Consider the following 16178-nt stretch of genomic DNA (forward strand, 5'->3'; position numbering starts at 1 on the left):
CAGAGTGCCAGCATGCCGCCGGCGGGTTGAAGTAGCAGTGGCGTTGACGTGTGCTGGGCTGCTCTCAGCTGAGCGGCTCCTCTGGATAAAGTTCCCTCCTCCATGAGGATACTGCTCTGTCTCAAGGGTGGAGGAAGAAAAGACATAGGAGGCCAGCCTCCTCAGTTGGTTGGGCCGTGGTTGGTGCCTGTCCTCCTCCAACTGCAAACAGATCAACCAGAAAGAGGGAAGTGAGGTTAAAAAAGTTTAAATTAATTATTTATTTAAAAAAAAAACAAGCAAACAATAAATTTCAGATTTTCTTACAGCTACAACCCAACATTGGTTTGACTTCCTGCCCTTTTCTCCTACCCCTCCATGACGTTAGACAGGTTAGACAGGAGAAAGCTGATTGATGCTCACTTCTGTCAAAAGCCCTCAGCTTAAATGTTGTGAGAAAAGGTGCTTGGGGAGAGAAGCTGGTGGAGTGCTGGTGTAAACCTGGCACTCTAAAGTTACAGTTATCAGAAACTATTTAGAAGCTATTAGAAACTTAACTGGACAGTTACACCAATTGACTAGCTTTTTGGATCAGACTGGGAAAATGACGATGAAGACACTTTCCCCGACAAAGCACTTAAAAGGACACAAAGGCACCAGCACAAGCGCTGCACATACTGTATCTCACTAGTCTGGTCAGTTTGAGCTTTTGTTTTCTGAATGAAAAATTACCATTGGAGGTACAAAAAGAAACAGGGAACACAAAAAAGAGATGAGTCATCAAGCACACAAAACACAAACACACAATGGAGGGAAAAGGGAGGAAATATGTTTGAACAGAAGAAAAAGGAAGAGGAAGAACAGAAATTCAGTGAGAGAACAGAGGTAAAGGACTATTCCTAAACTGTGCTTACCCCGAAACATCACTTTATTTCTTCTTGTGTTGTCCCAATGGCACCCTCGCTCTTTTCTTTGTCTCCTCAGATGAGTCAAACTTGACATACTGTGTACTTTTAAAGCGATAGGTTGGGGGCAAAGGCATCAGTAGTTATGTGGGAGCGGGAAAAAGAATTGACGCAGAAAAGACAATGGCAGTCCTCGATGGTTGGCAGCAGACAAGCTTGCTCTGAGTCTAGAGATGACAATCGTCGCGAAAACAAAGGAAAGTCAAAGAAGAGCTCACTAAAAAGCGCTAAAATTAATTTGTGCATACGGATTTTCCACTGACACGGGCTTAAAAGGTATCCTGCTTCACTGCAGATAAAGTGAAATTTCAGTGATGATGTTGCACGTCCAGCCTGTAAACAGCAGCCACCAAGTATGGAGGACCAAACCTGACCTATTTGTAAATAAATAATGGACAACTCAAATGGTCACAAATTTGTAATTCAACTAAAAAAATCAAACGTAGATTTAAATTAATATAAAATCACATCCATGAAGAAAATCCTGCTAAGGAAAATGAAAATGATGTGAAAATACAAAGTGAGCTTAATGTGAAATTCAGTGATTCCACATTAGTTTTCCACATAACCGGCTCTTCATACGCAGAATTCAGTTCAGTTTTTCCTCTAAGGAGAACCAAGCAATTGTTGTGCTCACCTCCCCACCGCCCACCGCCCAACCCCATCCCCCCACCTTTTCCTCTACTTCTATTGTGCCATTTCCATAGAAATTATTCTTGAGAAATTCCCAAGCACACACAATAAACACACACACACAACTAAGAATCCTGTGTCATGAAAAGTTCTTGGTTTTCAGAGAATGAACCCATTAGATGATCCCATGACATTTCTTCTAGCCCCATTCTCAAGACAAATGTACTAAAATGTATTTAATCTATTTATTTATTAAAATGAAGTTTAATTTCTTTTTGGTCCCTAGTTTGGTCCTCCATAACAAAGTGCTGTTTGTTTTTATGTTTTTATTTGTTTACTTTAACTTGGTCAAAACTCAGCATATATAAACTTAGCATAAAAAATAAGGAAATTTTTGTTTGCTCAAGTATTGCTTTATTGTAACAATGCTTCCTGGCAATAAATATTATGCTGTTAGATAGCATTGGTTAAGCAGCAGAGTTTAGTATTTGGGTTGCACCCATAAAAAACTAGCCAAATCCCCTCTGCCAATGCCAAACAGTTTATTCTGTTATTGAGTCCTGTTTGGTGTTGTTTCATTGTATTGGATGATTAAGTTTGAAGAAACAAGACACACTGGCAGTTTAACAGTTTATTCATTTAACAAACAGCAGCATGTGGAAGAACCATACATAGCCACAACAGCATGGCACCACCTCTTCCTCATGCCGGTCACCAGCTTAGTTGTGGGATGGTATCCAATTCTTCAACCATCATTTGTTGCAAGTAAGCCAGTGTGGTTGTGTTGGTCATTCTGGCACAAACAGCACACCTAAGCATCAAGGTCAGGACTGCAGGTAGGCCATTCAATCCTCTCCACTCCCAAATTCAAGAAGAAGTCTCTGATAAACCCTGCACTGTAGGGACGAGGTGGACTGTGGAGACATGGGTTTGCTACTGGAACCTCATCTCAATAGCACCCACCCACACCATCACATTGCCTCAACCAAAAACTGTTACCCTATGGGTACAGTCATGGCAGGCCTCCTGGCTGACCTATGGGACTGAAGATTGGCTGTGTGGAGTTTGTTCCGGTACATATAGAAGACAGCCTACAGATTCTAAGTGCTGTCGGGGTAAGAAAACAGTATTCTTGTGGTATCATCTTCTTGGGACACATATTTTGCAGCCTGTCTCTGACGTCCCTTGATATATGAATCTTGCTCTTTCACTTGGAGATGCCAATAAGCCTCACTCCAAAAAGTGGTTGGTTTTGTGGAACACCAGCTTGAAGTTGCCTTATGACATGTGACCTGATCCAAGTAAATCAAACATGGCATGGTAGAGACAGCTGACAGCTTCACAGAGACAGCTGGTAGAAACCAATGACCGCTGCGGACCACTGGGTCCATGCTCACAAACACTGCTAATCAGGCACCAGATTCTTAGTTACTGGGGTACCAGAACCTCAAAACAAGAGTCAATAGCAGAATAAGCTCTTTGGAAGAGACGATTTAGCAAGTTTTTCATTGGTGTAGCCAACATACTTAGCTCTGCTGAGCCCGAATTTCATTTTCCTCACGCACTTGGCACCATTTAAGGGGAAATAAACAGGCAGAGGATTGATTACCAAGAAGCAGTATGATAAAGAAATACTAGAACAAACTCACATTTCCTTACTTTTTCTGCCAAGTTTATAATCATAATGTCGTTGGGATCTTAGGTTTCCATACACTCGTCATGTGCACGAATGTCATGGCAATTTTCTGCTTTTAACAACATGAAATTCTTACTAAGAAAAATGAAGAAAATTTAGAGTTTTCATTCAAATTTCAAATTTCATGCTGGGTTAAGCAAATAGGACAAGCTGTACCACTAAAATAAAAATATCAGTACCATTTGTATAAGAAGGTATTTTGATATTAAAAGGGTATTTGAGAAGGTATTGTATAGGGTAATCTAATTATAATTGAGAAAATATATTTCTCAAGAATATACTTGCCCTGGAGTAGTCTTATAATCAAATTTTTTTTTTTTGGGGGGGGGGGGGGGAGACACTCAAACGACTTCAGGTGTCCATAAGTTGTGGTTGCTGTACTTTAGCATCTAGCTAGCACTACAAAAGAACATAAAAGGGAACAACATTTTTTAAGTGGCAGGTAATTTAAAATATGGCGCGTCTATCAACTCATCAAAGATCAGCAAACACACAAATTGTTTGTGTGCAGTTTGATGCACAACATGTTGCTAGCTAAAGGTCCAGCTGGAGGCCGCATTTGTAGGCCGATTATATCACAGCCAGGCGACGAAGGCTGATCCCAATTCGAAGGCTGCTCCAAATGCAGCCGACAAATGCGTCCTTCATTTCCCCAGATATGAAGGATGGGTCGGGTGTATCCTTCGTGTCCCAAACTATCCCAGAATTTATAGCGCTACTAAGTTTTAATATTACTCTTTCTAGGTCCCAAAATAAACTTTTAAGATATTTTCAGGCAAGAATGTAGCTGTGTAAACTTCAAATATCTGCTCGATTTATCAAGACATCACATATTTGCAAAAGTGCTCTGACGTTTTCGGAGACATCTGTTACCCACCAGCTCGATAACTGACTGGGAGGTCAAGGCTCACTAGAGCCAGCAAGAACACTGGACTCCTGGCACATTGTTTTCAGACCCCTGCGGTCTTTCGCTACTCAGGTTAAACATGATATATAAGTCACTTAGACAACTTAAAAATGTTATTGTAAGGCTTTTTTATTTGTTCCTGAGTAAACTGGTTTGACTGAGATTTAAGTTTTCACACAGCTGAATAAACGTCAAACAGAAAACTGCTTAAACAGAAGTGTGAGATGGTTGAGAATTTACTCCAATGTCCTGTTATATTTTAGATAACAAGGAGAAGATGGCTGAGTATATTAAACTTCACCGAGACTTCCAGCCTTCTCGGTCTTCGAAGAACCCGGGCCTACGTAGACCGCAAGGGCCAGGTCCTTCGAAGGATGCGGCTTAGGAATTGGGAAACAGCTATTGGGTCTTTACATATGACATTATGTTTTTTCTTATTGTGAAACACGCTACAAAACACATTAAGGTAGACTAACTATGTTATTTAAAGGCTGCACAAATAAAACTGCAGGTTAGTGCAGGATAAACAGGTTAGTTTGCTGTACTGTGATGGATTTAAAGTAAAGAACAGTGTATGAATGGTGCACAGTGGCGATCTAGTATAAAGTCAGCATAGACAGTGTACTATTAGTAGGGCTGCCACGATTAGTCGACTAGTCATGATTACGTCGACTATCAAAATCGTCGACGACTAATTTAATAGTCGACACATCGTTTGAAGCTTTGTAAGATCCCAAAAGACGCAGGACTATGTAGTAGGATTTAAGAGTGTAATAACGGACTTAAACAGAAGATGGCAGCACTGCATGTACAAGGATGCCAGCTGCCGATAAACCCCGAAGAATAAGCAGTGTCCGGTATCGTAGCTGTGTCCAAATTCAGGAACCACATCCTCCTGTGCCCGCATTTGTAGGCCAATTACGTTACAGCAACACGACGAAGCCTGTCCAAATTCGAAGACTCCGACAAATGTGGCCGACAAATGCGCCCTTCATTTCCCCAGATTTAAAGGATGGGTCGGGTGTATACTTCGTGGCCCAACCTATCCCAGAATTCATAGCGCGGCCCTACTCCGTTTCCAACAATGGCGGCCGCTAGTTAGTTTTAATATTACTCTTATTATTCTTTCTGGGTCACAAAATAAACATTTAACATATTTTCAGGCGAGAATGTAGCTGTGTAAACCTCAAATATCTGCTCAGTTTATCAGGACACCACATATTTTCAAAAGCGCTCCGACGTTTTCAGAGACATCTGTTACCCACCAGCTCAATAGCTAGCCGGGGTTCAAGGCTCACTAGAGCCGCTGAGAACACCGGACTCCCGGCAAATCGTTTTCAAACCCACCGCCGTCTTTCACTACTCAGGTTAAACATGATATATAAGTCACTTAGATAATTTAAAAATGTTATTGTTTGGCTTTTTTCAGTATTTTATTTGTTCCTGAGTAAATCGGTTTGGCTGAGATTAAAGTTATAGTTTTTACACAGCTGAATAAATGTCAAGCAGACAACTGATTATCAGAAGTGTGAGATGCTCGAGAATTTACTCCAGTGTCCTGTTATATTTTAGATAGCAAGGAGCAGACGGCTGAGTTTATTAAACTCCACTGAAACAATCTGCAAGTTTAATTAAAATTTAATAAATTATCATCTTGTCTTTATTTTTAGTTAGCACATACCTTAAACACTTCAAGCTGTAAGCTAATGATAGTTATATAAGAGCAGATGCTGCTGGTGCAATAAGCTGTACGTTTTACGTCCAATGGCTGCATGATCTGATTAGTCGACTAATCGCAAAAATAATCGGTGACTAGTCGACTATCAAAATAATCGTTTGTGGCAGCCCTAACTATTAGTGCAGAGAATGTAAGTCAGCCAGGACCACTCGTGAAACATCTTCTTACATTTGGTTGAATTCAAGTGTATAAATCTGCAAAGAGCAGTTCAGCAGATCACAGTCTCTTCATTAAGAAAATCTATTGGAGCTCTCAACAGAAATTATTGTGAGCGGTGCTTCTTTTCCCCACGCTGAACCATCAAAACTGATTTTAGGGTTCCCCCACCCACTGAATCCCACTGTAACCCCTGACTGTACTCATTTCCTGAGTACAAAGAAAGAAAATAGAGCTTGTCTTTTTCTCTGCTCATGTTCTACATAAATAATTCAAGCTGAGTAAATTATTTGAATTCAAATTTAGACTGAAATAAAGTCTTTATTCCCTGATATAATTTTATTATTACATTAATACATTAATATAGCACAAGGTTCAGTTAGCTTTGCACAGTTGTCCTCCAAAGAGCTACTTTTTACTTCCTTACTTGGAGTACATTTCAGAGCCTGTACTTTTTCACTTTTACTTGAGTAAAGAATTTGAATCACTACTTCAACTTTTACTAGAGTATTTTTCAACACTAGTATCTGTACTTCTACTTAAGTACAGAATGTCTGTTCTTCTGCCACCTCTGCAGGACACTCACACGACAAAGAAAAGCCTACATTGCCCATCAACAAAACAGTGAAGCAATGGGTTACAATCAGCTATCAGCACAAGCGACTATAATTAGTGGCTTCTTAGCTAACTATTTTGGACTCAATCTATGAGACATTACAGTGAGCAGAGTGCAACATAAAAATGATCAGACTTTTGAAAAACTTCTCTAACATGACAAAATATATTTTGATTGTGCTTTACATTTGGAAAACCTTTTTTTTGTTTCACAATTTTTTCTTTTTTTCCCTACACCAAACACACAAAAACGAAATAATAATATTCATACTCAACCATCGCAACAACATTCATCCACATTACAGCTTTCATTCACAAATCTATTGCATTTCACCATGAAGAAAGCACAAGAAAGATGTGTTTTCTTTTTATCACCCTATAACCAGACAAGAACACCATTATTGGTTGCTTCTGCAAAACACACTTTTCAAACTTTATGTCACAAAGCCAGAATTCAGAGATTAGGAAAAGAGCTTGATCATGAAAAATAAACAATCAATTGAAATAATGATAGGGTTACGCAACTAAACATAAAGATTAGGCTGTCATAACAGTAAATGCCACCCACACAACACTACAACAACCTTCACACCTTTACTTCCTCCAGTGGGGAATTTTGTCACTGGATGTACAGCTTCAGCTGAAAATGTATTCAATGTGGACATCAATCTCTGGAAAATCGGCCATTTTTATTCTGGAGTAAATTTCCATCTGTCTACATTCCCCAATCACAATATCACCAGACGTGAGTGTGTGTTTGTGTGAAAAGACATCAATCTGTCTCAAGGACTAGAAAGAGACAAGTCTCACAGCTACACAGTTAAATCTGTATTTCATGAGTCATGGGCAGTTGTAAAAAATAAACCATCAGTAATATTCTGGGTCAAAATGAAGCTGATTGTGGCAACAGTAATTAGATATCTGAAACAGAGTTAGTTAAACAAACTGCAGTTTGTAGTTACTTTACTGTAGTTTACCAATGAACAACAATGCAAAAATGCAAAGAATGACAGACTCCAAATGGAAGTCAGTCTCATAGATTGTGCAATATGGACAAATCCACTGTGACTTTACACAACTCTGCATTTTGAATTTTTGATGTTAGAATTTCAGCTGCTGTCACAAGTGGCCATAATTGGATAAGATGGTAAATTTTTCAGTTAGCAGCTAATGCTAACAAGCTTGATTTGCCTAATACAGGTGCACCTCACAGGTGGATACTAATTAGTAAAAGACTAAATAAATACTAGAACTTCACTCAACAAAACTGAGAAAAAAACACTCAGAGAAAGGTGGTGGTTCTGTTTAATATGATTATTAAACAGAATTTAGCCTACAGAAAAAAATCTAAATAGTTGAAACCTATGAAAAATCTTCCCTCTTGTTTATACATTCTGCATAGCAGATATCACTTGATAAAGATTAGTAGTTTGTAATAAATAATGTATTCAGAAAAAAGTATATTTTGCTGGTTTTTAATGTCTGTCTTATTTCTGTATCATGCCTAAGCGAGAGAGTATTTCAAATCTTGGCATTTGGTGGGAAGAAATGAACTAAGGCACTTGGTATAGACATCTCCTGTCTGTAAAGCATTTTAAAATGTAGCTGTCTTAACTCACTCTGTAGCTAAATCCTATCAAAATTACTATTGTTTTGATTTCCCAGGTCTGGTGATTTTTTTGATTTTTTCTGTACTGGGCATTATATTTTCAGCATTGCTTACAACTATTTAATTTTAAAAATTGGCTAATTAAAATTAGCTAAAAAAAAGGTCAGCATTTAACCTGCCAGAGGATCTTTTGGATGATGGTAATTGAACAGAACAACTACTGTACATGTGACTGGTGGTCAAGACAGAGCTGCCTCGAATCTGAAAACAAACTCCTGCAGGTGTCTGTTCCCCTCTTATCACCGTGGTCTTTTTAGGACAAGTCCAGCATGACCCGAAATATTTTGCTCATTATCCAAAAAGTAGGTGGACTGTCTGATTCTCTGCAATCTATAGACAGATTCCTGCACTATTGCTCTATTGCACTTGAAGTCTGTAGCAGTCCCATGATTACGATATGAAGGATATAGAGAAGAAGAAGGAAAGCACATATTCCTCGTCTTGATTACTTGTTGTTTGATTAGGCATTTCTTAATTTAACTAGTCTGTTTGTGTGTTAACTTTAGATCATATTTTAGTAAGGCAAACACTGATTGAATTAACTAATTGTGATTAAAAAAAATATATACTCATCAGTATAAGAATAAAGGTTTTGAGATAAGTTTGAAGAAGGTGGATGAACTGATGGATGGATGGACAGATGGACATAGAGATGGATGGGACAGCTGGATGTTCCAAAAATGGTCTGCCTCAACATGCTCTTTCATGTCTACAAACAGAAAATATTAGTGTCCAATTTCTAAATTCAAGTTTCAAGTTCTTCTTGCTTCATTTATCCAGCAGTTTGTTTCTCAGCACCACCACAGTCTGACTTAGTGGCCATTGAATGCCTAAGGGCACCTTTACACTTGTAATAAGTGTTTCCATTCCAACACTTGTTTTTTTCCTGCACAACCAACTTATAAATTGGCACCATTTTAAAGACTCTTAAAGTAAATTGTAAATCATCATCACTGATAAAGAGGGAAGAATATAAATTTGCAAAACCTCTGATCATGCTGGATTTGTCTTTTAAGTTGTATGTTGGCAGGCAGATAAATGAGCCGGAGCGTGCACTGTGCCTCGATATGTCAGTGTCTGAGCATTCAGAATCAAGTACTGACATCAAAGAATAAACCTCTTTTGCAGTCGTCAAGTCCGCTCATTTGTCCGCAAACATGCCATCAAAGAACTAAACTCTTGTGTTATTGGCTGGCTGGGTCTCTTACCGGTCTCTGAGGTCCAGTGGGCTCAGACTCTCTCCGGCGAGGACGTCCTGATGGCAGAGAATGACAGGGCGACTGTGCTGGGCTGCCACCACTTTTCCTTGATGCTTCCTCCTCTGTTAGCGTTAGCATCCCCCGGCTGCTCTCCCGCGTGTGAGTCTTTGGACGAACTACTGGCTCCGCTCCTGCAAAGGAAACCAAAGACAATTCTGCAGTCAAAACCTCCTTGTGTTTACTTTAGTCACTAACAGGCTGCCACAGTCACTTGCAGTTTGCAAGATGCCAACTTGTCTGCAAACATTCACTGAACCATTGAGCGGTAGTGAAAAAGTGTGATGCAAACCAGAAACAGAGAACATTCAGTTTCAAAGTAAAAGTTGTGCCTTAAGTTTAAAACTTTTGCTTTGAAGGCAAATGGTCTCAGTTTCTAGTTTGCTTTTATATAATTATGCTTTAATGTATTTAAAAAAATTAATTAAAACATCTAGCTATTTAATTCATCTTGAGATTTATTGTGCAACCACTGCAAAACTGTCCAGTGTCTTTAAAAAAAGATAACATTAGCGAGCAGTTGAGCAATTTACGGGTAGCCAGTTAGTCGTAACTTTGCTACAGCGAATGAATCTTCGAGTTATTTTCAGTGTTTAGCAATATGGAGATATTATTAGGAACAAAGCCGGTTTAGGTACAGAGTCCTAAATTCAGCAAAGGTACCTACAGAAAGCAATTCCACTGATAATACAATATTTCCCCAAAAGGAATGACTCTGACTTTCAGGGTGGTATTGTCACAGACAACAACCCAATTAGATTGCCTGATTTTACCTGTTTCATAATTTCCATCAAAACACTTGTTTTATTTGTTGAATTCCCTCATTCTGCCTCTATTTGATAGATTTAGCACTTTATTTAGTCTGGTTTTCATTTTTGTTTTCCTAATAATTCACTATTATTTATTGTTATTTTTTTTATTAATGACTGTTGATAAAATGGAGACTTGCTTCCAATCCACTTAGAATTCACCACTTTTAAAGAGATCTATTTTGTCAATAGAACAGGGCTCCTATCCTATCGGCTCCTAGGTAACAACCAAACTTATGGAAGATGGCACCAAAGCTAAGGTTTCAGATTAACACTAGCACTGAAACATTTCAAATAGTGCCCTGCCCTGATGAACCAACCATTTTTATTATATTTATCCTGTTCATTTCAGTTTTATGACTAAAAATCTTCTTTTTATCTCCTACCTCCAGCCCTGAGTCGCCTCCTCTCCTCCTGTTCCTCCAGAGGGCGTAGCTCCTCAGGCTCCTCGTCAGTAGTTCCTGACGTGGTTGGAAGAAAGTCTCGCAGCTCTGCCTCTTTGTCAATGATCACCCACTCTTTGCTATCAAAGTCTTCCTCCTCTGCCAGCGGTACAGAACGAATAAAGGCGTTGCTGTGGGCCTCCTGGTCGACGGATGCCACGGACACTTCCTGGCGGCCACTGACCTGACGATCTCCACGGCAGCCGGGGTCAACAGACAGCATCTGAGCCGGCTGGGAGGAGTAGACGTGACGAGATGGAGAACCGAGGATGTCCATCCTAGACCTGGTGGACACACAAACAAATGTGTACAAAATAGAAGGATATGGGACTATGACTCCTCTACAGCTTAACAACCTGGTAAAAATACTTTTTCAGCTTTTTGTTTCATTATTCAGTTCAATTTAAAGCTCAGGTTTAAACTTCTTAAGGGTAAAGCAAAGTCGATTTTAAATATAGCCCAGACTAGTTGATTTTTCAAAGGAAATCTTAAGTCTCGGTTCAGCACCGATCCATATCATATAACACATATGACATACAGAATGTGAAGTTCATTACAAACCTCGGTCAGTTCAGACACGTCCAAGTCAAGTCATGGTAACAGAAACTTTGAAGCCAAGTTTCACATTAAAAAGATTCGGTCTTTGAAGTGTATCCAAATGAATTCTCAACAATCAAAATCAAGCAAAATCTCAGAGCCAAATCCAAGTCATTCAAATCTAGTTAAGACGGGTGAAACTCTCAGATCTCTGAAGACTAAACAGTAAAGTTGAATCTCTTTTGTACATTTCTGGTTTATGTGGATTCAAAAAGTTGAGATCAAATTCTTTTAGAGCAAAGGCCTCTTAATTAATTAATTCTAATCTTTGGTGTGATTTTATTTTTCAATAGGCAGGTTGAGTTTGGCTTATGTTTATTTTTTTAAACTGGAAAATGCTTTCATATTTGTTGTTTGTTACCAAAAGTAACATGAAATGCTGTCTCTTCACCTAAAACCACCTTTGTTGTTTTCTATACTTTACTGTCACCTCTGTCCATAGGCGTCAGCCCGGCCCTCAGCTGCAGAAAGACGATCAGATTCTGGGCTGTTGACCCGCCGATATCGTAAGGACCGACCCTGTCCTGTTGGGGACTCGGGTCCTACACCTCGTACAGGAGACACTGGACAGGCCCCTCGAATTGCTTCCTCTTCCTGAGCCCCCTGAAGAATGATAAAAAAGTGAGCAACCATTTAAACACTCTGGAAGGCAACTCTAAAACGACTTCCTTAAGTCAACTTTGTCTTGATGCATGCTCAATCATCCAGGTAAGGAAATGGGTGAGCGAGCTTGGATAAGTGACGAAATGTTTCTCCCACTGAAAATGCTACGTCCAGATGAACAGAATCAACTTTCTGGAATTAACTCAGCAGCATAAATAACAGCAACCCTAAGCCTAAAAGCTAACATGATGTTTTGGAGACAAGCAAAAGAAATGTTTTTTGGAGATAAAACTAATAAATTTTGATACCAGTGATTCTTTTTTTTTGTACAAGACTTCAAAACTTGCAAGAAGAAAAAATAAGAAAAAAGAAAAATGACATTTTCTGATAGTATATGGGTAGAGTTAAGGGCAGCCACCGATGGCAGAAGGTTCATGTGAACCAAAATGTCTTAAGACTAAACAACTAACACATTTTAGAATCATCTAAAAGGCTGTAATGACAAAAATATTTTCAGGCAATCCACTTTTTGTTTTTATCAACTAATAATTGGATAAAAATGTTGCTTATGTTTCTAATGAAACAAGTCCATGTGAAATCTCAGGGATTTCCACAGGACTTCATGCAGTCCTATGAAAAAGTACACTCCCTGATTCAGTAGCAGGTAGAACTACCTTTAGCAGCAATAACTCGAAGTTATTGTTTTCTCTATAGCTTAATCGGTCTCTCAAATTGAGAGACATACATCCATTTTCTTCTGCTACTCAGGGGCAGCAATCTGAGCAGAGAAATCCAGACCCCCTCCTCTAGCTTATCCAGGGAAACACTGAGGTGTTTCCAGGCAAGACGAGAGAGCTAACCTTGATTATTCACAGTCATTCTGCTGTAGAGAATGATCCCAAGCTAGTGTGCTTGGGATCATTATCTGTTGTATGATCCCATTTGGAAGTTCAAAAAAACCCCAAATCATCACCACTCTGCTTGACAGTCAGTGTTTGTACTGACATGCTGTGTTGTGGCCCAACCTCCACTTTGGTCATGTCTATCCAATGGACAATGTTCTAGAGGGCTTGTGGTTTGACACAGTTTAGCAAATATAAACTGTGCTACCATTTTTATTTTTAAAGGTTTTCCCCTCCTGTAAATTCTTCCAAACAAGCCACATTTTAAGTCTCCTAGTTGTAGTACCTCATTTAGCATGCTAACTAAGGCCTCTAGTGTCTGAGGCCTGAGTCTGGGGTCGATTTAATGGGACTGTGGCATTACCAAAACCTATAACTGATGGTTCAGACCTTGGTTAGGCTGATCCTGAGTCTATTGCGGTTAAAGTCTGTGTCATCCCAGCCTTCTCCAGTCTCTCCAGGATGCTGGACACCGGTTTCCCCAGGGGGTCGGCTCGGTGGAGGTGGAGGAGCATTTTCCTGATCACTGAGATGCTCGTCTTGAACATCGGTGTTCTCCCTCTGTAGGTCTCCAGGAACTGGAGTCACAATGGCTCTATGGACACAGAATATAACAAATCTTTACATAGATGCTGTTATTTCAGAAATACTTTTGAATCTAATCATGCAATTTACAAAACTTTTTTGTTATGGTATATTAACCTAATTTTTTCTAATACAGTCTGCATAGCTTTACAAATCAAAGAAAAATGGCTAGTGGCTGTTAGAGAAACTTCCCTTTTTGGCACTTCTATTTCAGACTTATTTTACAGGAGGTTGCAGCTTGTTCTTACCCCACCATGGCTGCAGTAGGTCGGGTGTTGTGCTGTGGTTGGGTGGAGGCACTGGTTGACAACGTGACATCACTTCCTCCCTTTTCCCAATCAAAGGGTTCATTCTCTGTAATGATTCGCTCCTTCATACTGTTCTCAAACACTGACATCAGCAGCTGGAAAAAATACACAAATTTATGAATGTGAATCAAAGTCTCAATATTAGACTGCTCCTCTGAACTTTTATTATATCTACCTGGTAATCTGGTTTAGTGTAGTAGTCCAGGGCCAGAACATGGTCCAGAAAGATTTTAAACTCTGAAGGCATGTGTTTGAGCAGCAGCTGATGGTCATAACGCTCTTTAATTTGACCAACTTGTTCCTAAACAGAAAAAAAGACAAGAACATATATATATATATATATATATATATATATATATATACATATATATATATATATATATATATATATATATAGGCACAGTAGTAGACATACTCAAAACTTGATCAGTTTTGATCAAAACAGATCAAATTCTGACTGCTTTTTGGATAATGTAAGGTCACAGACAGACTTTTTTAAATAGAAGTAAAACATAGATGTATTTAAAGAAGCAGGACAGACCTTTAAATATGTTTAACATCTTGTATGATTCATGGAGGGACTACCAAAACAAGTAATAGTAACTAAGGTGGATATAAAAACTAGAAACAAGAAACCTTCTGACCTTATCCTTGATCTTTCTCCAAGGCAGCTGCCCAACAGCAAACTCCACCAACATGTAAAACAATGACCAAAGGTCATCATGGCGACCCATTTCCTGGAGGAGCACAACAGGAAGACATTGTTAGCATATCATTCTAAACAGAATGTTCACATTCTGACTTGACTGACTTGACTTGACTTCTGACTGTCATTAAAATTGCTAATTAAGAGGGTGTTGTGGGGTGACAGGTAATCTAATGGAATATTTAATGCATTAAGGTTAGGTGTTTCAGTATCAAATCAGACTAGCTTGAGTTGCATTTATCTTTCACAAGTATGAAGCAACTTTTGTAAACAAAATCTGCACATTGGCTGTGTGTTCAGGAGCATAATCATCAAAACTGCAAAAAGGCAAAATTCCTACTAAAATATAGAACGATGATGGCAATTTGATCTGTATATTTGTTAACTGCACATGTCCGATGGTTTTTGTGTCCAATGGGATGGAGCTAGTAGTGTGTGTTAAGTCACATGCTTCATGCATTTTAACATTCCCCTCCATCCACGTGCATTGTTGTTTATCAATAAAAAGGAGCAGAATGATCCGTCTCTTGCACTTGAACTAAGAGCTCTGGGCTAGGGAGTACCAAGGTCCTCTACCACAGTGTGTTCTTCAGTAGATGGTAGAGTGGTAACTTCTACCTCACAAATCCACGTTGCTTCTCCCAGCCTCTTGCACCATTTCTAGGTACAAGAGGCTGACAGAGGCTCACCACCAACTCTGCGGCCAACTCAGAGGTTATACTTTAAAGACAAACAAACAGTACTGACCTTGTTTTTGTGAGCATTGACTGAAGCGTAGCGGACGGTCCCTCTAAAACCTGCCACAGTTCTTGGCTAAAAAGAGGATACAAAAAAGTCAGCAGTTGCAACAACAAGCATCCAGTTCACATCCAGTTACACTAATATGAAAAAGATTGGGAATCTCTCTTTTTTTTTTTTTTGAATTTGTGTTTATCATTGGGTGAGCTTCCTTTTAATATATGTCATGCCTTATGGAAAAAGTAGTGATTCAGCAATAACATGAAGTTTATTGGATTAACATACAATATGCATCATAACAAAATTAGACAGGTGCATAAATTTGGGCACCCCAATAGAGATATATCATTACTTAGTTGAGCCTCCTTTTGCAAATCAAACAGCCTCTAGACGCCTCCTATAGCCTTTGATGAGTGTCTGGATTCTGGATGGAGGTATGTTTGACCATTTTTCTATACTAAATCTCTCCGTTAAATTGCCAAGCATGGACAGTCTGCTTCAAATCATCCCATAGATTTTTAATGATATTCAGGTCAGGGGACTGTGACCACCATTCCAGAACATTCTACTTCTGAACACCTTTCTACAGTTTGAACTGTGCTTCGGGTCATTGTCTTGTTGGAATATTCAACCCCAACTTCAACTTTGTGACTGCTGCTTGAACATTATCCTGAAGAACTGGGTTGAATTCATCCCACTCTCAGCTTTAACAAAGGCCTGAATTCGTCACACAGGCTCACAGCATGATGGTACCTCTACCAAATTTGACAGTGGGTAGCAGGTGTTTTTCTTAGAAAGGGGTGCTCTTCTTCTGCCATGTAAAGCCTTTCGTCTCCTCAGTCCAAAGCACAATGAATCTGGTTTGAGCTTTTA

General features: G+C 39.2%; 1 protein-coding gene across 2 annotated transcripts in view; it reads right to left on the reverse strand.

Annotated features, from left to right (window-relative positions):
* Positions 1 to 16178, reverse strand: part of ttbk1a (tau tubulin kinase 1a) — a 54332-nt gene that overhangs the window by 14578 nt on the left and 23576 nt on the right. For both annotated transcript variants that reach the window (XM_063475667.1, XM_063475668.1), the window contains 8 exons: positions 15315 to 15380; positions 14506 to 14598; positions 14037 to 14162; positions 13802 to 13956; positions 13359 to 13563; positions 11894 to 12066; positions 10810 to 11150; positions 9567 to 9748 (listed from right to left, as the gene is read on the reverse strand). In XM_063475667.1, the coding sequence (XP_063331737.1) occupies positions 9567 to 9748; positions 10810 to 11150; positions 11894 to 12066; positions 13359 to 13563; positions 13802 to 13956; positions 14037 to 14162; positions 14506 to 14598; positions 15315 to 15380 (1341 nt within the window). The remainder of the gene's footprint in view (positions 1 to 9566; positions 9749 to 10809; positions 11151 to 11893; positions 12067 to 13358; positions 13564 to 13801; positions 13957 to 14036; positions 14163 to 14505; positions 14599 to 15314; positions 15381 to 16178) is intronic.

This window comes from Pelmatolapia mariae, linkage group LG6 (assembly GCF_036321145.2).
Source record: "Pelmatolapia mariae isolate MD_Pm_ZW linkage group LG6, Pm_UMD_F_2, whole genome shotgun sequence".
Classification (NCBI taxonomy): domain Eukaryota; kingdom Metazoa; phylum Chordata; class Actinopteri; order Cichliformes; family Cichlidae; genus Pelmatolapia; species Pelmatolapia mariae.